This window comes from Phalaenopsis equestris, unplaced genomic scaffold (genome assembly GCF_001263595.1).
Source record: "Phalaenopsis equestris unplaced genomic scaffold, ASM126359v1 Scaffold001271, whole genome shotgun sequence".
NCBI lineage: Eukaryota > Viridiplantae > Streptophyta > Magnoliopsida > Asparagales > Orchidaceae > Phalaenopsis > Phalaenopsis equestris.
In genome coordinates this window covers 134764-158507 of record NW_018165710.1, presented here as the reverse complement: position 1 = coordinate 158507, position 23744 = coordinate 134764, and the positions used below count along the sequence as shown (strand labels likewise).

The 23744-nt window shown below is 34.4% G+C and overlaps 1 protein-coding gene across 1 annotated transcript; it reads left to right on the top strand.

Annotated features, from left to right (window-relative positions):
• The first annotated feature begins 271 nt into the window (after positions 1-271).
• LOC110033736 (phosphatidate phosphatase PAH1-like) lies at positions 272-22782 on the top strand. The gene is given in 12 exon segments (XM_020737802.1): positions 272-690; positions 951-1746; positions 1748-2610; positions 2707-3305; positions 3380-3453; positions 4647-4731; positions 5619-5705; positions 6283-6355; positions 6574-6617; positions 20882-21010; positions 21283-21381; positions 22216-22782. Coding segments are annotated over 11 exon segments (2598 nt in total). The 5' UTR covers positions 272-690; positions 951-1258; the 3' UTR covers positions 22273-22782.
• The last annotated feature ends 962 nt before the right edge of the window (positions 22783-23744 follow it).

Sequence of the window (23744 nt, the reverse complement as noted above, 5' to 3'; positions counted from 1 at the left end):
TGCATTATTTTTTTTTTTGATTTGTTCAATTCTTTCAATTAAATGAGAATGAATAAAAGATATATGAATAATAGTACAACACATTAAATCATAACTAAATCATTAATTTTTGGCTTCTTATTTTGAGCTATGTAGAAACAAAATTATTTTTGTTAGGTTCTAAATGCTACTAAAGTGCTTCATGCAGCCGAACACCTTCTAAAGATACCATGCTTAAAATTCAGTTGTCCAAAAAGGAAATAAAAAATAAAATCTCGAACAATATATAACTAACGTGCTGCCAACGATCAGCGAACCTTCATTCCTTCCAGCTAGCCTGGCCCCTACCGGTCAACAATACATACGCTCATGGACGTGACCATATTCTGGAACATTGAACATTCATGTTCGCTTCCGCCATGCCACTTTTCTCCTCCCAAAGGGAAATCGTCTTCTCCGGCCCAGCACTAAATTCAGAAATCAGATTCACTCCGACTAATACCGAATTCAAGTGCGCTCTTTATCTGACGAATAACTATAAATGAAGTTCGCATGGTGTCCAAATTCGGAGCTTGCATTGCAGTTTATCCACCGCCGATGGGAGTGACTGGCATCGTCATCGGTCAGAAGGAATAGAGAGAGAGAGGAGAATAATCTCTATCTGCATCCCGGTTTCTACTTCTCCGTGATTTCGTTTGCTTCAGCTGTTAGGTGTGAGCTTTTCTGTTTTTCGCCAATCATTTCGTGTTTCTCTGATTTTTTTTGTGGAAGGGACCTTAGATTTTTGCTAAGATTTGAAATTTTGTGATTTCATTTTTTTGAGAGAATATCTCGTGTTTGGCATAGTTTTATTTCGGTTTCTCGAGTATTTTATGTGAATCGGTTGCTGTGTTGTGCTAGGGTTTCCATTTATGTCGCCCTGTTTCTGTTATTTATTTATTTTTTTCCATCCAATCGATTGAATAAGCCAGGTCACCACATCGAACGGACGGGCGAGGAAGCACATTTCTGCGTGACCGTGGCTTGCGCTCAAGGGGGCAAAGATTCCGAAGTAGGTTTCAGAAAATAGCCAATCGTCCATATTTCTCATTGCTTGGCAGTATAACCGGTGAATTGGAACTCGAATTAGGAAGCATTCTCTTGTGAAATCATGTTTTTGTTACCCATTTGGTTATTCCGCTGCCAGGGTTGATAAATCGAACTGAAAATTCATCTGGCACTCGAAAAAGTGGGGACTATCACCTGTGGTTCCTTGAGGGCTGTGGAGTTTTCCTTGAAGATGAATGTGGTAGGTAGGGTGGGGAGTATAATCTCTCAGGGTGTTTATTCAGTTGCAACCCCTTTCCACCCATTCGGTGGTGCAGTGGATATCATCGTTGTTGAACAAGAGGATGGAACCTATCGAAGTACGCCATGGTATGTCCGTTTTGGGAAATTTCAGGGTGTTCTAAAAGGTGCTGAGAAGGTTGTTACTATTGCAGTAAATGGCGAGGATGCAAATTTCCACATGTATCTTGATTCCTCAGGAGAGGCCTATTTCCTGAAAGAAGTTGTTTCTGGAACCAATGATCAAGAATCAACTAATCAGGCTTTAAATAAATCTAATCATTTGGAGAATAAGCAGAAGACTCCAACCTCTAGCCATGATGAGAACTTTGAGGATTATATGGTTGATCTAAATGAAAATAGGGAGCGAGTTCAGGAAGATGTTCATGAAGATGAGCAAACAACCATTGGGAATACCTCAATATCAGACAGGTTCAGCAAATTTAGAAGAAGTGGAGGATGTAGTGGAATCATCTAATGATGCTAATTCTGAAATGGTTCTGATCAGTGTAGATGGACTTGTTCTCACCGCACCAATTTCGGCTAGTGATGAGAACATGGAAAGTCTTCCATTGGATAACCCACAATTCCACCTAGGTCCCGGGGAAGGACCTGGAGATGAATTCGGTTCAAGAAGTGCAATGTGGGAAGATGGTTTGTATGTCAATATGGAATCACGTGCTTCTAAGGAGAATTATGCTTTGGAGAATCCATTAAAATTTTCTAACGATAGCAAAGTAGTTTCCTTTCGTGGTGAACAGGTTCAGAGTGTTGTTAAGCTTGAGTTGAGCAACAGTTCAGAAGATATTGCTGCTATTATTGGTAAAGAAGATGTGTTTAGAAGCTGCCTTGATCTGACTTCGCACGTCCAAGATTTGGAAACCAAAGATGACTCAAAAAACCCACATTTTTTCTCTTCTTCCAACACTATAATGCCCATAGAATCATCAATTAGGGAAAATGGAGCTCCTTTGTTATCTTCTTTAAATGTAGAAATGAAAGATCTGGAAAACAATGCTAATTCTGATACCAAGCAGAATGATGATCAAATTGGCTCAGAGGTAGCCCATTGTGATTCTAATCTATTATCTGATGAGACATTGACAGCAATGAAAAATGCGGCTGAGGCATCTGAGAAGAGCCTGGCTGTTGATAATATGACACAGGAAGGTTCAATTGAAGTTTCCGTTAATAATTTGAAAAATGTTATAGAATGTGCGAGTGAAAGGCACGAGATATCTCCCACTAAAGCAGAAATAAATCAAACCGAGGATCAAGAAATTCAAAGCAGTATTTCACGCTTTGGTAGGTGAATGTATTTTTATCTTTTGTTACAGAGATCCATTTTTTCACGGTGTGGCGTATGAATACTTTTGTGGTTTATTCTTTTATAATTCATAGGTTTTGAGATTTCGCTCTGTGGGAACTTACTTCGGCCTGGAATGGGGCGTGCTGCTGCAGAACAAGCCTTTGATGCGCATCTTGTCTCTGAGGATGAGTTTAAAACTTCAGGACAATCCATAATTAACAATAAAAACCTCATAGTTCGATACAAAGAGATGTATTTGGCTTGGGATAAAGCTGCTAATTTGGTTGTGGGCAAAGCTGTGTATGGTTCAGGTTTCTCATGTGACATAAAGGATCAGATTCCTATTGATCTCAAGGAAATCACTAGTATGAGAGAAGAAATGCAAGGAGCTTCACTTTCTTCCAGTTCTAGTCGTAGATGGAGATTGTGGCCAATACCATTTAGGAGGAGCAGAACACTCGAACACACTAATAGCGATCCTTTAAATGAAGATCTTTTTGTTAATACAGAAACTGGCGGGCAGAATCCACAGGCTGAACAAAACCCTGTTTCTGATAGTAATCCATCTCCCCGTAAACAACTCCTTCATACATACATTCCAACCACTGAACAAATTGGATCTTTGAATTTGAAGGATGGACAAAACATGGTAGCCTTTAGTTTCTCTACCAGAGTTCTTGGGAAACAGCAGGTTGCTGTTTATATTTTGCTAGGACATTTGCTTTTATTATTTAGATCATCTTTCTCATTTCATTTGTAAAACAGGTCGATGCTCATATTTACTTGTGGAAATGGAATGCACGGATAGTCATATCTGATGTTGATGGCACCATTACAAAGTGAGTTATTTACATTATTTTTAAGGGGCATTACATACGCAGCACACAATTCTTATGTATTTACATGTTTACTACCTAATCCATTATATTTACCCAAACAGCACTATCATTACGTTTTAAAAGTGAAATCCACATTTTTATGCATAGATCTGAATCACTAAAGGGTTATATATGTGAATATGATAAATTAGGTCTGAGATATGTAAATATTTAAGAATTAGGACTACTTTTGTAAATTTTCCTATTTTTAAAGTCTAACTAGATTTTTCGTAAAGCTTATGTTGTTCTTTCATGTGATGCTTTCATATAACAATATAACATAAAAAGGATCATTGCTTTGATTTTTATTTGAATGATATTTCAATTGATTACTTCAATTGTAAAATACATTTTCTTGGATGTGATGTGCTTTTTTAAGGACTCACCTTTGCCATCTTAGCTTTTCACCAATCATTTGTTATTAACTTTATAAGACCTTTTCACCCTTCATTCATATTGAAAGCCACATGAAGTGCTAACTCAATCTGTGGCGGAATCAACATTATTTTTTAAGACGGGCAAATTCACCAAATGTCTAATTTATTTTAAGTATTTTAAGTATTGGGAAAAAAAAAATTATCTAGGAGGGGGGCGGCAAAATGACTAAATTGCTTAAACTAAATAAAGAAAAAATAAATTTTACTATTTATGTAGAGAAATTTCAAGTTTCAGGGGTCAATTGCTTACCCCAGACATAACTCAGTTCCGCCCCCGAACTCAATTATGTGCATCTTTTGGCACAACTTTATCCACTCATTATTTGGTCTATGCCTCTCTCTACCCAATTATTTCCCATTGATGCCATCCACTTGATTTTTGATGCATCTTCTATTGAAACTTTGTTCTTTTTCATTTTTATCTTTTATGGTACTCTTTCCATTCACGATATATTAATTTCTTACTCCATTATTTTTCCATGCATTTGTCTCAATTTTCTCATCTCATTCACACTCAGCTCCGCTTTCAAAATATTTTTTATTTGTTCAATTGTATCCATGTAGCATTGTCTGATCATTTGTGATTTTTGAAATTCACCTTGTCTCCAGAATATTCTGTTTTATCTTATTTCTGAAATACTTCTCCATTTTAACCACCCATGATGATCTCTAAATTTTATTTGCTCACTCATATCTCTCCTTCCTTTTTGTTTTTAGGTCTGATGTCCTCGGCCAGGTTATGCCTCTGGTTGGAAAAGATTGGACACAGTCAGGGGTTGCACGACTTTTTTCTGCTATAAAGGTATAATTAAGTTTAATATATGGTGAGCGTGCAGAAAGCAAGTTGCATTTAAAATCTTCCTTTAATTTATGAGATTTGACTCAGCAATTTGGTGCATTTTGAAACTCTCTTGTTTACCATGTGGTTCTTGATTTTGAATTGTTGAAAAAATTTTGCAGAAGGCGGGATTAGAGCATAAACACATTGAAAAATGTTTCAAACCTTAATTAACTCATGACTTCAATTTTGATTATGTTTTTCATATAAGGAAACCATAAAGTAGAAGTATAATTCATCTAAAGCATTGTGCTGATAAGGAGCAGTTTTATGTATTTAGGAAGTTCAAATAATTGATCAAATTTGTTGCTTTGGTTATGTTAATTGTAATGAAACAAGTCATCAGATCTGTACTTGGAATTGTTGTTTTCCCCACATTTACCAATTTTCATCCCTCTTTTAGCTGAAACATCTGTCCAATTACAGTTCATTCATTACTTGTTTTATTCTTCAAACATGTTTTTTCTTTTGTTTATCAATTCATTCTTGGTTTTTTCTTAAGAAGGTTGTAAATCACTATATTTAAAGGTGCTAACCACTACAGTGGTGAAATTTTGCCCATTTTTAATAATTATGAAAATCGATGATTAAAAGCTTACTTTCCTCTTTCTCATGATAGTATTTAGTAAATTTTGCTTGTATTGATAAGCAGCAACAAGCTTATATTTTATCTGTTAGTCTTATCTCAATTTGTTTTTGGTTTTTAATAAGATCAGATATATCATAGAAGCCCGAGTAGAAACTTTGGCATGTATGTATTTATTTTTTTCTTTTTAAACTATTTCTAATTCATGAATATTGTCAGTCTACAATTTTTTTGTTATGCTAAGTAACTTATTTCCTCTATTTAGGAAAACGGCTACCAGCTCCTTTTCCTAAGTGCTCGAGCCATTGTGCAGGCTTATCTTACCAGAAGCTTTCTTCTGAATCTGAAACAGGTGGAGATGTGTTTTTGGTCTTTCTTCCTGATAATGTATTTGTGATAAGAGCTTCTAATTATTGTTTTGTTTTTTCAACGAAAACTGTATAGTTTCCATCTGTTTTATGCAGTTACATGGTAAAAAATACCCTCCAAAAAGATTGACTTTTTAGCCGTTCTGCATCTTGAATAAGTTTCAAGTTCTTCTTTTGTTGACTGGATATATATATTGATTTCAATTATTTGAAAAAAAATAATAAATAGCTCCTGGATTTTTTCGGAGGGGCCATTTTAGTCCTGGACTATTGAATATGACCCAATTTAGTCTCTCAACTCTTCAAATTGAGCTGTATAGGTGAAGGAGATTTTACATAATAAATCCAACGGTGGGTGAATTTGAATAAAATTTGCAGATGTAAGAGACCGAATAGAGCGTCTTCAATATTCTGGGATTAAAATGACCCTTTTACAATAAGTATAGGGTCCCTTTTGGACACTTCTTTTATTTGAGATTTCTTACTAATACTAGTTTTTGTGTTATTGAATTTTGATATATTGATGTATACTATTTTACTTTCTGTTCTGTACTTTTGCAGGATGGAAAAGCACTTCCTAGTGGCCCAGTTGTGATTTCACCTGATGGATTGTTCCCTTCTCTTTTCCGGGAAGGTAGTGCTGCAAATCAAAACAACTCTCATGTTTTATGCACGACATTTTATAGTTAGACTTTCGTGTCAAATAACCTTTTGGATGGTCATAAATTCTACTGACAGGTTATACTTTTCATATTGATGATTTGTTTGATATTTAATAACGAGGTCTTCTTTTCAGAGATGTTTAGTTAAATAACCTTCTATTTATTTATTATTTTTTTTTTGCTGATTCAGTTATACGTCGGGCACCCCATGAATTCAAGATTGCATGTTTGGAGGTAAAATCTTACTCGTTCATTTCTTTCATTTACTGTTTCATTTTTGTTTTATGATAAATTAATTTACTTTACCGTGCAATTGGGTGCAAAATCAAAGGATGCTATTAGCATGTTTTAGGTATGTGTTTGACTTTGCTACTTTTGCTTTTTTGTAGTGCACGTGTCAACCAATGCAGTGCAGAGGCTTTCATAGCTGATAATGTAAATGATGTGGTTTACTGAGATGCATCTGGTAGACAATGACATTGCTTATACAAAAGATAAAAACTAGGAAGATTTACACACATACCACACAATTCCTATGTATTTACGTATCTAACTTCTAGAATTTAATTTTTACATACACACTCTCTTACCTGTCTATATAGAAGTGCATTTCACTTTTTAAATTTTAAAACTATGATATTTATGATGTGATGAAAGATTTGGGTGGTATTGATAAGATTGATGCTATTTCTCTAATGTTATAGATTATTCTACCTAGTCTTAAGTAGAAGATTCTAAGATATTTGTATTAAATGAGAATACTCTAGAATATTTAAATAAGAAGAATCTAGATTATGTTTTTCTAGAAAGAATTGTAAAAATTTTTATGATACTAGTTTTTGTCTCTCAAGCCTATAAGTAGGCATAACTTCTTGTTGTCATGTAAGCTGAAAATTACCCAGCAAAGCTTAGAAATAAAATTCTCTTTCTCTTCAATCATATCTAACAATCCGAATCTCCATCTTCTCTCCAAAAATTTGTAACAATTGGTATCAGAGTTTTGTTCAATTATTTGTTAAGCATTCTACAATTTCAATATCTCTATAATGGCCGAATTTAACTGCTCATCTGCTCATCTGTCTCAATTCTAATCTTCAATGGAGAAAATTATGATTTTTGATCCATCAAAATGAAGACCTATTTTCACTCTCAAAATTTGTGGAAGATAGTTGAAGAAGGATTCAGTACTCCAGAAGATACTTCAACTCTTTCAACAAATCAAAAGAAGGCACTTGAAGAGAATCAACAAAAGGACTCTCAAGCATTATTTGTTTTACAACAAGTAATGACAGATGGCATTCTTCCTCGAATCAGCGCAAAAATTGCAAAGCAAGCATGAGACACATTATTGGAGGAGTTTCAAAGAACTAAGAAGGTGCGCTCCTTCAAATGACAATCTTAAACGAGATTTTGAGAATGTTAAATTGAAAGATAAAGAGAGTGCAAATGATTACCATTCCAAAATAAATTAAATAGTTAATCAAATGTGAGCCAATGGAGTAACCATTTCTGACAAGAATATAGTATAAAATATACTAATTTCTCTCCAAAGAAAAGTGGAGTTTCTAAAAGGGAGAACAAAACTATAATGGAGACATGAAGAATCATGTTGATGGATATAGGTCTTCTAAAATGTTTTTAGGCAGAAGCTGTATATACTGCAATCTATTTACTAAATAGATGTACAACTAAAGCGGTGGAAGACAAGACACCAATTAAAGTTTGGAATAGAAGGAAACCATCTACAAAACATCTAAGGGTCTTTGGTTGTATTTGTTATGTTCACATTTCACAATAAAAATGAGTAAATTAGATGAAAAGATAGAAAAGGAAATTTTCTTAGGCTATAGTACTCAATCTAAAAGATATATAGTCTATAGCTTTAGAACAAAGAAGTTTATCATTAGTTGTGATGTGGAATTTGATGAAGATGCTGCATACAATTGTATGACAAAAAAGATTGAAAGGAGTGTCAACATGGCGCCAATAATACATCAATAAATTGAAAAAGTCAATATTCAACCAGGATCATCAGCACAAGCGTTAATGCAAGAGCCAAATCAAGATGCAGACTCATATACAAAATCATAAACTAGAAAAACAAAATCTCTAGTAGAAATCTATGAACATTTTAACTTGACAATCATGGAGCCAGAAAGCTTTGATGAAACCTCAAACAAGAATTATGGAGAAAAGCTATGTAAGAAGAAATAAAGATGATCGAGAAAAATAAGATGTAGGAGCTAGTATTCTTTCCACAAGAATGGAGGTAATTTGATTCTAAGTGGGTCTTTAAGACAAAACTCAATCCTGATAAATCAAATCAAAAATATAAAGCAAGACTAGTTGCTTAGGGATACTCAACAATTTGAAGTTCCCACCAATGATACTTTTGCTCCAGTTGCTCGACGCGATACAATAAGAGCATTAATTGCACTTGTAGAACAAAAAAAGTGGAAGATATATCAACTGGATGTCAAATCTACAATTCTAAATGACTACTTGGCAGAAGAGATCTATGTGGAACAATCTCCAGGGTTGATAGTACAAGGTCAAGAATATAAAATTTTCAAGTTAAAGAAGGCTTTGTATGGATTAAAGCAAGTCCCGTGAGCTTGGTATAGTCGAATTGACAACTAATTCATCGATCAAGGCTTGTGGAGGAGCAAAAGTGAGCCAACATTATACATCAAGACTTAAGTTACGAACTTCACTCTTATTGTCTCACTATATATAGACGATCTTATATATGTTGGAAAATGAGAATATTATTAAATATTTTAAAAAAGACACGATGAAGACATTCGAGATGACCGACTTAGGCTTGATGCATTATTTTCTTGGGATAGAAGTATTTCAAAATGAAAGGGGATCTTCATCTCACTAAAGAAGTATACAGAAGATCTTTTAAAGAAATTTAAGATGAACAATTGCAGGATAGTAGCTACTCACTAGACGACAAGACACTTATGAAGGATGATAATGCACCAAAGGTTGACAACACATCCTATCAAAGTCTCATTGAAAACTTACTCTATCTAGCAACGCTGAGACCAGAAATCATGTTTGCACAAGTCTACTCTCAAGATTTATGCAAACTCCAAGCGAAGTTTGTCAAAGTGCAGCTAAGAGAGTTTTTAGATATCTACAAAAAATGAGGAACTATGGTACCTGGTATGAATCTATTCCTAACTCAAGGCTAATTAGATATACTGATAGTGATTGGGTCGGATCATTGGATGACATGAAGAGCACCTCGGGATATGCATTCACATTTGGCTCAATATTTTTTTCTTGGGCATCAAAGAAACAAGCAATTATTGCACAATCATCAGCAAAAGCAAAATATAAGGCAGCTGCCGCAACTACTAGTCAAGTTATATGGCTAAAATACATTTTCAAAGATATGTGTGAGCCACAAAAAGGAGCTACAAAAATCTATTGTGACAGCAAAGCATCTATAAAAATGAAAAAAAATTCTATATTTCTTGACATAACTAAACATATTGGTATCAATTATCATTTTAGTAGAGAATTGGTGACCAATCATGAAATTAAGCTCAAGCATTGCAAGACTGAAGAACAACTAGCAGACATAATCATAAAGGCGCTTTTAAAAAGAAAATTTGAATTGTTACGCATTATGATAGGAGTGATCGAAATTCACATCGAGGAGTGATAAGATGCTATTTCTCTAATGTTCTGGATTATTCTAACTAGTCTTTAAGTAGAAGATTCTAGGATATTTGTATTAAATGAGAATACTCTAGAATATTTAACTTGGAAGCATCTTGAGTATGTCTCTCTAGAGAAAAAAATGTTAGAGTTTAGACGATTCTAGATTTAGTCTCTTAGCCTCTAAATAGGCATAACTTGTTGTTTTCTTGTAAGCTGAAAGCTATTAAGCAAAGCTTTGTAATAAAATTCTTATTCTTCTATGCAACCATTTCCAACAATCCAAATCTCCATTTTCTCTCCTAAAATTTCCAGCAGGCATAAATGTAAAAAATGAAAATTTAGTTGTTAGATATGTAAATACATAAGATTTGAGTGGTATGTATGTAAATGCCCTTAAAAATATCATTTTTTTTTACCTATATTGTATTTTATGCAATGCTAAGGTTAGATGATTATAGCTGAATTGTCAAGCTTCCTGGCTTAAGCTTTATTTAGTCGGAGATGCTTCTTCTTTAAGCCTTTAGTATGTAATGATTTTGAAAAGGTTAAAAATGGAAACAGAAATTGTATCTATTGTGATCTAAAAAAATTCCTGTGTAGTGCGTGAATCTCAAGGTGGATCAGAAGGATTGTATTGGTGCTCAATTTTAGTTAGAAAAGTCAAATAAGAAACTAGAAAAGCTGAAATCACTGAAACCATGTTTGATTGCATAAACACACATTCGTCATCTTACAACTTATTTTGGGAGGTTGGGACCTCTTGGAGCCATTGAGACATCCACATGACTCCAATTTACTATCTCCTTTTGGCAAAACGTTCATCCAGAAGAGAATTCATCTTTTATGCTAAAATAGGGGGACATTTGGTTTTCTTTGAACCCAAATAGGATTATTTTCTCAAAATTATTCTTATTAATCTGACAGTCGAAACTTTGATTCATCACCACTTATGCACTCGTGGCTTCAAAATCCACTATAGTGAAAGACTTGATTTATTTTTGAAAACAATCTTAAATTGTTGAATAATTAGTTTTATAGTGGAGAATAAGCCGGCGTTAAAATCCCAACTAGAACCATTTAACCAAAATTCACCAGAAAATTCCACGGCTGGAAAATATTCTCCATCAGTTAGTGGCAATGAAGTTGATGAAAATCCATTGAGAGTTATGGTTCACTTTGTTCAATTATCAATATAGTTTTAATTTGAAAGTTTACATTTCTCCTACTGTACATGGCTTCATAATTTGTGGTAGCTTAAAAACTATTTACCATTATTTAGTTTCATTAAAGCTTGGCACGGAGTTAGATTTATTTAGTATATTTACATAAAGTTTCTTTTTTTCTTTTGAATATATGATTTTGCAGCAAGAACATCGATGACAAGCAAACCAAGAATTTTTCTAGACTTCAATAATTCTATGAAGTATGGATGAGCTAGTTTCTTGAAAGTACACTGTAAAAATTATTTTATGGAGTTATAGAATTTTCAATGGAAAACAAACTATTTATACCGATTTAAGCACTGTAAAATAATAACAAAATTATATCTTCAACAAACTTTAAAATCTAAAATCAGAAGTCCTATAAATCTAAAAAACTGATAAGAAGATAAGGAGCTTTAAAAAGCTACGAATAATAAGAAAACTTTCAGTAAAATAGTGTAAATCTGAGCGCTTTGCTTAAGTTTTCATGATGATTCTGGGAGTTTCATGGAAGGAGAATGTTCGTTATTTGTAATGAAGGCATGCAAGAGGAGCGAAAAAATGTGGGATGTTGAGACAACATCAATCTAGATAATAAATTGAGAGATCTATCAGTGACACGAAGGTTTGCTAGGGTTTACAAAAATTTTGAAACAATGAAATGATGGGAAACTGCAGGCTAGGCAATATATATAGAATATTGTCGGAGTATTATGTTTTCAGCAAACTATTTACTAGAAACTTATGATTCAATTTGACAAATGTTTGGCTAGAATTCAATGAAAAAAATTTTTGATGGAATTTTGGCGGATGCAAAAACTAGTTGAATCTTCATCAAACATTGCCAAAAACCCTAGCAAAAATTTTGATAGGTTTGTATTTATCATATGCGCAATATATTCAAATAATCAATCAGCTAATGATGGTCATGTCAGTTATCGCAGTTTGATTATGGGTGGGTGTGCGTTGCGCTGACCTTTGTTTGATAGCATGAGAAATATTTTAGATAAGAATCGAAGTACCCCTTCATTAAATTATAACTCTCATTCGATTCATTTGGGGATATTGTTCAAGGTTTAAAAAATACCTTGATTCTATAAATCCCCATTGATATGCCATGGCTCTTACCATCCCTTCTATTGTTTAAAATTCATTATATCAAAACCTATGTTATCCACAACTTTTCTTGCAACCACGGTTGCACTAATTCCTACAACACAATGAAGCATGTTAAAAAAAAGCATGTTGAAATCTTAAACTACAACACGGTTACTCCTATAAGACCCGGGTCATAGTTACTTTCCATGGGACCTATATTGTAGCTACCTCAAGCTTTGTCTACCACCATTTTTCATTGCCATTATTGATCACACTAGCTACTTGTTTTTTTTAGATTTTACGGGCATTCCTTTAACAATTAAAAAAATAATGTCTCTTTACTCTAGTTTATTGGATAGTTTGTGTGAATTAAAAGATGTTAAGACACTTGAATTCAATACTCTATCGACTTGGTTTCTTGTACGCAACTGTTTAACTTAATTTATAAAAGCATCATACTTCGTTTTATTACTTTAATTGTAGAGGCTATTCCAATTCTTTTTAAGGACATTTACAATCCATTTTTTGAACACTTTCTTTAATGGAAACCAAATGCACTATGTGAAATAGTGAGAAATCGTGCTCATCTTCATGGCTATATAAGGAACAGATCTAGCATCAAGAGAAGTGTAACCAAGCCTTAGCTCCTCCCCTTTCTGATATGGGAGGATATGATCATCGTGCGTACTTCTACACCAACCCTTTAAAATTGTGCTCAACACGTGGGGAAGCCATATAATAAAAAAGAAATTTCAACTACATCAACTTCGCGAGGGTAGCTCCATTTGCGTGAACCCTTGGCTTGCCTGTCTACGTGTTTGCATCTCTACGCTCAACTCCTCAAGTGTACCTTAACTACACATTCAGCACATGCCTTATCCATGTGGGGTCAAAATTGACCAGTGCTTCACATTGTGTCTGTTTGCTGCTTTCTCTTGCAAGCACACCATGTCGTGACCATGTCTGTCAAGTTGTGCCTGCCCACCCTAATAGGCACCCTCATATAGAGCATCGAGCACCGTCTTCCTCAAAGTACCATTTTATTCAGTCGCTTCTCTCCTCCCAGTGTGGTTCTAGTGCGCTATAGGTTTTGTTGCTTGAATTTTTGAGTTCGCTATCAGCTGTCGTTGGCATTTATGCCAACCCCATCTCATGTTGTTGGTGTCTCGGTTACTGTCACTCCCCTCTCTAGCTTTTGGTGTGTCCCTTGTTTTGTCGTCTTTTTCTTTCTCCCCAGTAGTAAATATTTGCTCTTTCTCTAATGTTTTGTGTTCAAGATCGTGTTCAATTTCTTTTGTTATTTTTCTTGTTAGAGGATCTTCTACACTTTCTATTTCATGATTATCTTTTTGGATCCCAACTCCCCATAAATGACTTGTCTTAGGTGATTGATTGACTGCTCATTAAGGTTGCCTCCTTGCCTTGTGGTCTTTATTGCCTCTATGGCTGATTCTCTTCTTTTCTTTCTGGTTGTTGAGCCTTCTTAACTTCATCCTCTACGCTTTTTTGCAACTGTAGTTCACGGTTTGAATGTTAGGGATTTTTTTTTTCTGCTCACTCAACAATTTCTCACTTTTCTCATAAGAATTCAGAGACTACTTAACATAAATAGTTTAATTTTTTCAAGCCAAGGTTCTTCTCTTTTATAATGAGGGCATTTCTGTGGTTTATAGATCTCCTTTATTGGTAAATTTTCTAATATAATTTACAAATTTGTAGCAAGTTTACATTTGCTATGTGGCCATCATGTTGGTCTCATTGACCCTTGACATGCCATTTAAGTTTTCTTTAGATGCAGATTACATCATAACCTCACAGCATTCTTACTATACAAACGACTTATTGATGCGCCTGTTAAAATGGCCATCTCATATTAATTATTCTGTGGGGGTTTCCTGGCACTCCAGTTTGAATCTCATTTTTACTACTCTTGTCTACGTTTTGTCAAGTACTCTTATCTTATTCTCAATATCTTTCATTTTTGAAAAATCCTTACAGGTGGATGTTAAAAGGCTTGTTTTACTAGGCCCTCTATGGCTAGAAACTTGGTGGAATTGGACCTTATTTTTTTTATTTTTTTCATATGTAGCTGCAGATTGGGCCACTTTCATCTGCTATTGGCAGAAGACTGAATTTGAAAACATTCTTTCATATTGCTCTTCTTTCTATAGTTTTCAGCATAAATTTTTTAAGACTCATCTTGAGCTAAGAAATCCTCAATTTCAGCCGCATGACCTTTTACTTGATTTTTATATTGATCCTTCGGACCCTTTGGTTGAAGACATTTCTTGATTTGTTTAGGTTTGTTACCAAATCTTGTTGTCGGTTTTAAGTTCTCCGTAGATAGTAATTGTTGGTGTTCATGTTTCTGCAAGCATGTTGGTGGTGATTATCTCATCATCTATTAATATTATCATCGGGTATACTCTATAACTTTTTTGGAAAACATCGTTGTCTTCCCGCTGGTAATCGAAGGATGAGTTTTTTATCATTGTAAGTTTCTGACTTTTATTGGACCTTTAAAGTGTCCATTCTTTGATGAATAAACGATTTCACGTTATTTATATTAGAAGTGGTAAGTATCAGAAGAAAATACATTGACAATCTGTTAATTTTAGTAGGCATCAAGCTAAGCAACCCAAATCAAATCCTTGAATATTTTATATGCTGTTGGTAAAAAAATTTTAAAGTCAATCTCGTTGGAACTCATCTTTCTCTCACCTACTAGACAATCAGAATAATTGTGTGGACAACCTGCATGAGTTAACATTAAGTTTCTCTGTGTTGATTGCGCCCAAAGTTGTTATTTACACAACCAATTCAATTCATTTGACCCGACTCTTGAACCTCATGCATATCAGGTGATTCCAGTAGCAGTGACAAATTTTCCCCTGCTTCAATTTGATTTGGTCCCATATCTTATTAGGATGAGTTGTGACAACTTGTCCCAGTGAAAATTCCTTTTGAAAGTCATCCCCTGATATAAAATCCATGATTCGTCTTCATTCTCTGTTGTTGTTCTATGATATCAAACTTCCTTTAACTAACTTTTGTGCCCGTCCTATTTTTGAGGGTTAGGCTCTAATGGGAATTTTCTCGTTAGCCACGCAATCAATACTTTTTGCTAAACTAGTTAGGCTATTTGTTGACAAATTGTTACAAATTGAGGGATTATGAAGATCTCTTTCTTCTTTATCCAATATATGAGAAAGTCATATGAAACTACTATTAGAGATTCTCGGAAGGAGTTTGTTAAATTCCAAGAAATGTTCTTAAAATTCTTTGAGACTTCATGGTTTTACCTAGGCCCTTAAAGTGGGAGAGACAATTCACATTTTTGCAGAGCTCATTTGGTGTATTGATCAATGAGGAAGACTACTCAGCTCCTACAAGTAGAATGCCGTTGAGAGCAAATTAAAAGATCAATAGCCTTATTAATAACAACAATTGAAAAAACAACAGATGTGAGCGTACACATTACATAATACCCCATGTTCTTTGTCTTATTGACTAAACAAAATATGGGCATGTTAATTTAAAAATAAATAAATAAATATATATATTAAAAAAAAAAACTTATGAAGCCAAACTGAGACAACTAGGACCAATACTACGACCTTCACAGCAATCATAGGCACACTTTTGAAACTTTTCATCTGCTTGAGTTGATTAAGTGGCATCAGATTGGATTAGCTCTTTTCTTAAAAACTTGAGTGGCCTTGCCAGAATTAATCTACCTAATGGACAACCTGCATAAGAAAATTAAGGATTGGTTGATGAGATCGAGACCATTATGGGAGGACTGTTTATCTCAAAGCAAGTCCTTGCCACTCTTGAACTAATCAATTGAATAATTTTGCTCCAACCAATTTGTTGTCTTCAATCTGCTATAGTTATGAATATTAGAGAATTTTGTTTTATGCTAAAAAAATCCTCATTGACAATAGTACTCTTGATGTCCTCTTCTACTTCCTCCTTTAACATCAACGTTGAAATGGAATAGCTCCAACCATTGTTGGGCCTTTCTATTGCCTTAACATGTGTTTAGGGCGGATCATATGCACCGTCACTTTGTCTATTATTGTCAAAGTTTTGAGAAAAATAGGTTGAATTCTGAATAGGCTCGATCCTTTTCCCATTACTTTCATTCCATTAAATAATAATCTTACAATCTATTGTAGGTACAAAATATTCTGTATAATCTATTTTATATAACTTCATAGTACATATTTCTAATCTAAATATTTAGCTAAAAGGGAAATAAATCAAAATAAAGATATTGAAAATAATTTAAATAAGGAAGCTTCTAATTGTAGAAATCTTCTAATTTAACTATTTGATTTCCGTCCTTCTCGATTGACATTCCCCCCTCAAATTGATTTTGATTGATCAGGAAACATCAATTTGCCAACAAAAAACTGATAATACTGCCATGACCAAAAATCCTCAAGCTGTGAGTGCTGAAGCCGAAGGTGTCGAAACCGAGAATGTCGAAGTCTCAGAGACAACTCTTGAACCATAATATGATTTGAGCAAAGCAAGAAATCTTTTATCATTGTCGTCCAGAAATTCGAATCATAGCCACAAGAAGGATCTGCTTCCAGTTACACGATCCAAATGTTATCGATTATAGCCCATAAATAGAATCCAATTACACGATTTATATGTTATTGATCATAGCCTACAAGTAGGATCCGAGTCCTGATCTAATTGTTACCGATCATAGTTCACAAAGAGAATCTAGTTACACGATCCAGATGCTTTCGATCATATCCTACAAGTAAGATCCGCATCCTGATTCAAATGCTATTGATTCTTCTTGCGACGACGAGGACTATTTTTTCCCTGATCTTCACGTCAAAAGTACTGGCCGATATGTCGAAGCCCTGGGTCTAGAAAGGAGTGTCAAAGCCTTCAATCCATGAGTGTGATGAAGAAGCCGAAGTCGAAGTGGATGAAGCGAAGTGTAAGAAGCAGCGAAAGATGCTGCAGAAGCAGCGATGCCTAGTGAAGAAATCCGAATCGGACGAATGATAATACAAACATAACAGTTCTCTTATCGTTCTCAATTCTTCTTGTGGCTTTTGCTTGAGATTTCCTCTCTGTTTTTTTCACCATGTTCTCTCTCTTAAACCTTAATCGGAAAAGGGTTCTCTCCTGTGATATATTCGGAGGGTTTGGCTGAACCCACCACCAGATCCGAATCGGCTAGGTAGGATGCGAAAGCCTTGCCGCAGATGGAGCACTTGTAATCGAGAGTTGGGGGCGGGGTTTGAGAGAAAGCAGGGGATCCATGACGGGCGAGCATGAGGAGGCAGAGAACGAGGTATTCCTCCTCCGATTGGGAACCACCGAAGACATCTATCTCCTTGTCGAGCTACACATCCGATCTCCTACCCCTCCTAGCTACCCAAGGAAGGCTTCGGGTAGGAGAGGACTAGAGCTCTAAGGCTAGCGCGTGGGAGGAAGTGGTCTTCAGAAGAGCTGGAAAGGTCGGTGGCTGGTCGTTCACCGGCAAGGAGGAGCACCAATCGGCGAGTCCAAGCGCGAGGGAGGGACGTAGTCGTGGTCGAAGATCGAAAGAGGACGACGCAGCCGAAATGAAGGAGGAAGAAACAACCTGGGACTAAGTGGTAGACGGTGAATCAAAGGCGGACAAAGCAGTCGCAGCGGCCGAAAATCCTTAGATGGGCGAATTAAGGCAAAGTAGTTCCTTCCTTCCCGCAATAAGACCGGCGGGAACAGAGCCTTGACGGTCCTCCACTAACTAGCATTGGTTAGGGCAAAATTTTGGCTCTGATACAATTTCTAAGTTTTGAGAAAAAATAAGCTGAATTTTGAATAGGCTCGATCCTTTTTCCTTTTCTTTCATTTCATTAAATAATAATCTTACAATCTATTTTAGGTACAAAATATTCTCTATAATTTATTTTAAGTAACTTAATAATACATATTTCTAATCTAAATATTTAGCTAAAAGGAAAATAAATCAGAATAAAGATGTTGAAAATAAGGAAGCTCCTAATTGTAGAAAACTCCTAATTTAACTGCTTGATTTCCGTCCTTCTCGATTGACAATCATGATAACTTTGCTCAACCATGCTTATTATAAATTTTTGAAGACCAAGCTTGAGTTCATATACATTGCAATCTTTTTTAGATTGCTGAGACTTTTTTAGTGTGATCAGTCATGCCTAATCTGAAGCTCTAGTTTTCTTCTTCAGCCGGTATTCAAGTGGTCAAGGGCAAATAATCGATTGCCTACTCAAACTTTTTTCACAAGTTTAAGCCTCAACTAATATCAAGTGCCAATGCTTTTCTTATGAGAATATTTTCCAATGCCCTTCCTTAGATAAGTCACACATTTTAAGCTTCAAAACACTCAAAACGACTTTCTCCACGTTTCCACAGGAGCCCACTTAAGATTTACTTTTTTCTTTAGTTTAGAATATGGAAGACTTTCGTAGAAGTTATATCACCATATAGTTTATCTTTTTCTTTCATAGAATTTCCATTTTGCATCCCATTTAATTCCCATTTACTAAAGTTATGCTTGCGATTGAGCTTATAAATATATTAAAAACAATTAAATTGTGGAGCTTATTTTTTGGTATACACACATGTGCATGCATAAATAATAAATTGTTTTTATTAAAATACCCTGAGAATAAAAATATGAAATAAATTTTACTTTTATATCAATTGGGTGGTTTTAATCCCTCTTGGGACAGTTTTTCTTTTTTTGACATCTAAATTTATTTTTTTTAATTTGAAAGCCCCAATTGAGCGATTAAGATGTATTTTGAGCCGCTATTGTCAATTTTAGTTCAAATTGATTAGTAATTTCTGGCTTAGTCTTTTGATGTTTTCCTACAGGTGTTCTCCCACATTGTAATTATGCAAAGAAAGAATGCTTGAAACATAAAATGTGTTTAGGCTGACAACCCGAGACATCTGAAGTGGGGGAAACTGTTGGGAGTCATCAAAGGTCTTTTTTGATAAAGATCAAATTTTGACCCGTGCTAAATTGAAAACATAAGAAATATTACAAAGACCAGACAAGTTTAGTATGACAGAGGCTTCATGCTGACTAGAACCCAAGTTGTTAGCGTCAGAATCATGTGAGTCAAACCAAGAAAAATAGACATGAATTTGTTGATTTTTTGACGAACCAACCTTTGCAGGTCTTCCTTGTCCTTTGCAACTTTTGACAGAACATGACATGGGTTTATGGGTATAGATGATTATGCTATCACCGTCACTGTCCTTGAGGATCATGTAGTCCACTAATTCAGGCTCATTACCGAGGGCGTCACTACTATTGATTTAAGTCTCATCTATAGGGAAACACTCCCCTTGATGGAGCAAGATTGTTTATAAAGTAAACCGTGTGCAGCCAAATATATAACAGATTTTTCAAGATGCCTTTATAAGATAACTCACAAATATAATAAATTTCTTGAAGTCTAATTGAAAGATCCAGGCACAACTAAAGTTTGTGAAGTGTGTTTTCTTGGTATTGTAAACATTTTGCTCGACAGCTTGACACATCATTCACGGTTGATGACTATTAGGAATATTTCATATAAAGACTGAAATTTTACTTGCAAAAATTATAAAATGTCTGTCGTTGAACTTTTTGAGAAGATTTTGTAAGCTTTGAAGATCACTCAGATCTTATAAGAATTCATAGTTGCAATCATTGCAACGAAACTTTTGCCACATCCGTCAATTTTATTTTAAAATTCATTGTAGTGGGACTTGTATCGCCGTTGTTAGTGCACAACGAGACACTTTCAGAGTTGGTGCCTACAATACAAGTTTTATGCTACACTATTTTGTTTTTGCCTCAAAAGGCTCCTCCATGAGTTTGCCCATAGTCATCTCCTATGAGACAGCTACGTGGTATTCTGATTCCTAACCTATGTAATTATTGCAAACTTCACCAATAACCTAATCGTTATATTGCTTGCTGCCTTCTCTAATAACGGTGTAGGGATGTAACTTAATTTTATGCTAGCAGAGTATTAAGCAAGGCAAAGCTTTATGATTTTTACCTTTTTTGGTTTTCCAAGTAAAATATTTTCTTTTTTTTTTACTTTGCTTTATTTGGCTCCTAGCTCCTTTTAATCAAAAGACGCTATGAGACCTAATATCATTTCTCACTCTAATGACTCGGTTTCTCTAATGCAATGGTATTTCAAGAATTTGATTACAACTTAATTTAACCCCTAATTGCATTTAATGGTTTTGGTTTATAATGTTAATCCTTCATGGAAGCATAAATGAAACATAGCTAATGCATGAGTCCCTCCAAAGTTTGTAGTTGATCTACACGCACTATGAAAGCAATCTATTCTGATACTGGTTTTTGCTGTATAAATGCTTTTATTTTCAGATTTAAGGTTTTCTGTGGAAAGCGTGATGGTTTCTCTCATTTGCTAGTTTTGAATAAATAAGCATCTTTTCGTTATCTATTTTATTTGTTCTTTAATACGAAATCCACATTAAATTTGACAGGACATTAGAGCACTTTTTCCATCTGATTACAACCCATTCTATGCTGGCTTTGGGAACAGAGACACTGATGAGCTCAGTTATAGAAAAATTGGCATTGCCAAAGGAAAGATATTTATTATCAATCCAAAGGTTTTTCCTCTTCTTGTGTATTTTTACTGCAAAAATTGCCAAAATAGTCTTTTGAGTATTTAAATGTGGTCATGTCAGTCCTAGAGTCTCTGGAAGTGCCAAATTAGTTCCACGAGTTTTTCAATATTAGGATGAAATAGTCACCAAGGACTATTTTAGTTCCCTTTAAAAAAGTTTATGGACTAAATTGACATTTTTTGTAGAGGACTATTTTAACACTTGTCTCTATTGTGAAATGCTATCCATCTAATATGTATCTTGAAAACTGACAGGGTGAAGTTGCGATTAATAACTGCATTGATGTGAAATCCTATACTTCCTTGCATACCTTGGTCAATGACATGTTCCCCCCAACCTCACTGGTAGAGCAGGTTTGTATTTTAAGCTTGATTTGGTTGTATAGTTCTGCATTTACCAAATAAATATTTGATGTTGTTTGAAGTTCTATTTGCTATTCGGTTCAGTTTAATTTGGATATTGTTTTTATTGATTAATGAGGTTTGTGTTGTCAAAAAAATGAAATATGTGGAAATACTGAGAGCAAAAAAATAGAAAACAAAATGGGAAGTGTCAAAATTGTCCACTTTCTCTTTGGATGGTCATATTGGTCTTAGAGTCTATAAAAGTGTCAATTTAGTCTTCAAACTCTTTTAATACAGCCAATTTATAAAGTATGGGGACTATTTTGATACTTTTATAGACTCTAGGATTAAAATGGCCCAATGTAAACAGTTGGGGGACCATTTTGACACTTTTTTTGAAATAGAAGAGAAGATGAGCATGAGAATTTATATAAATTTACCCAATTGATGGTTACAACTTTTTCTCATTGCTTTAAATCACACTATTCATTGTGTAGAATACACGCCTTACATTTTCATATTGATACATACATAAGAGAACACTTCCCTTCGTATAAACAAAAATCTTGAGGCAGTGGAAATAAAAAATTAAAAAAAAAAACACCCAAATTTCTCTTAATGAAATAACCTCTATTATTGAATTCCTTTTGAGGGTGAATCCGCCGAAACCTAGTTAGAGGAGCTCCCAAGATAGACTTATGACTAAATTTGCGTAGCATGTTTTACTCATACAGCAAAAATTAGGCTTTAAAACTTAACAGTGTTATCTCAGGTCCACTTTTTTTCATTTCTTTTATGTATCCAAGATAATGATTTTTTTGAGATTTTTTGTCTCTTGTTCAGGAAGATTTCAACTCATGGAATTATTGGAAGATGCCATTGCCCAGAATTGACGCCTGACATTTTATATCCTACCTAATCATTATACGGCTTAAATCTCTCTCTATCCAGGAAGCTGTGTGATCTTACGGCTGTAGGGTTCTACCACTGCCATTATTATACTCTCCTTGAGAGCTTCCGCTTGTTTATTAATTCTTCCATTCAAATGATTCATTACAGCTAGGGATTTACTTGGCAGAAGAATGTATTTCTTCCTCCTTATAAAGGAGTAAGACTTGAATTTAGAGGACAATTACCTTGCAGATTATTCTCTGGTGGTAACGCACATGCAGCATAATTGAGAATAGAGCTTCCACCTGATATAATATTTCTACTTAATCCTCTGTGTACAAATAATTCTGTGATTTTATGTTGATTTATGGGAAAGAGGAATCATGGGGACCACAAACCAGAGGCTGACTTCACTCTGTTTTTATTTTATTTTTTCATCTTTGTTAACATTTTGCTGTACGTGTTCATCTCTTGTAAGTGTATATGGAACAATTATGCAATGTAAATTGGAGTTGCAGAGTTTTTTTGTTCTCATTGATCAACTCTATCTTGCAGAGTTGGGATTAAACTAAACGATGTTCCAAAAAGCTACCCATTGTTTCTTATGAGATTCTGTGCCACTTCATGTGTAGTTTTAAGATTTACATAATACTTGTGTATTTAAATATCTTACACCTAAACCTCAATTTTTATATCTTATGGAAGATGTATTTCACTTTTTAAAAGTTAAAATAGCAGTATTTTTATATATTTATATAACTAATACTTATAAGTATAATATTTACTTGTTGGGAAGTTTTAGAAATTCATTCACTTCAAAATACATGATTGAAATGGTGTATTTCCTTGTAGAAAAGTTAATAAAAAGGTGTTTTTTATTTATTTCTTTTCATACTTCATTCCTTTAGGATTGTTCATGATAGGATAAACCTAAATTCTTATCAGTTAGAAAGTTTCCATCTTATTGATCTTATAAAATCTAAAAGAAATTTAAAATTCAAAAAAATGGTCAATCCTCGAAAATACCAAGTTTACTAGTAAGTCTTGAAATATATTGTTTCTTTTAAAATCTCGAAAGAGGCATTGAACTCACTTGAATTGATACTTCAAATCTTCAAAATTAAAAAATGTCTTCTCCCAAGTTAATCTTCTTATTTGTTGATGGACTAAACCTTGCTTTGCCTTAAGGATCAATGATCAAGTTTGGAGTTAGTTTTGGACAAATGGGTGTGAATCTCTTAAGCTAGATGCAGAAGTTGGTAGTTTTAAGTTGAAATTGATCTGAGGTCAAATAAAAAAATTCCTTCATTGAAGAGGGTCCTGGGTGAGAAAATGGCAATTGCCATCATTAATTTTGTCGTCAAGTTCACAGTAAGGCCCGCTATCATGTTTAAAACTTTTTTAGCTATAAATAAGTCTGTAATAATTGTTGCCACTAGTTATTAACATGAGTGAATTTTATGTCATTTTCCCTGTCATTT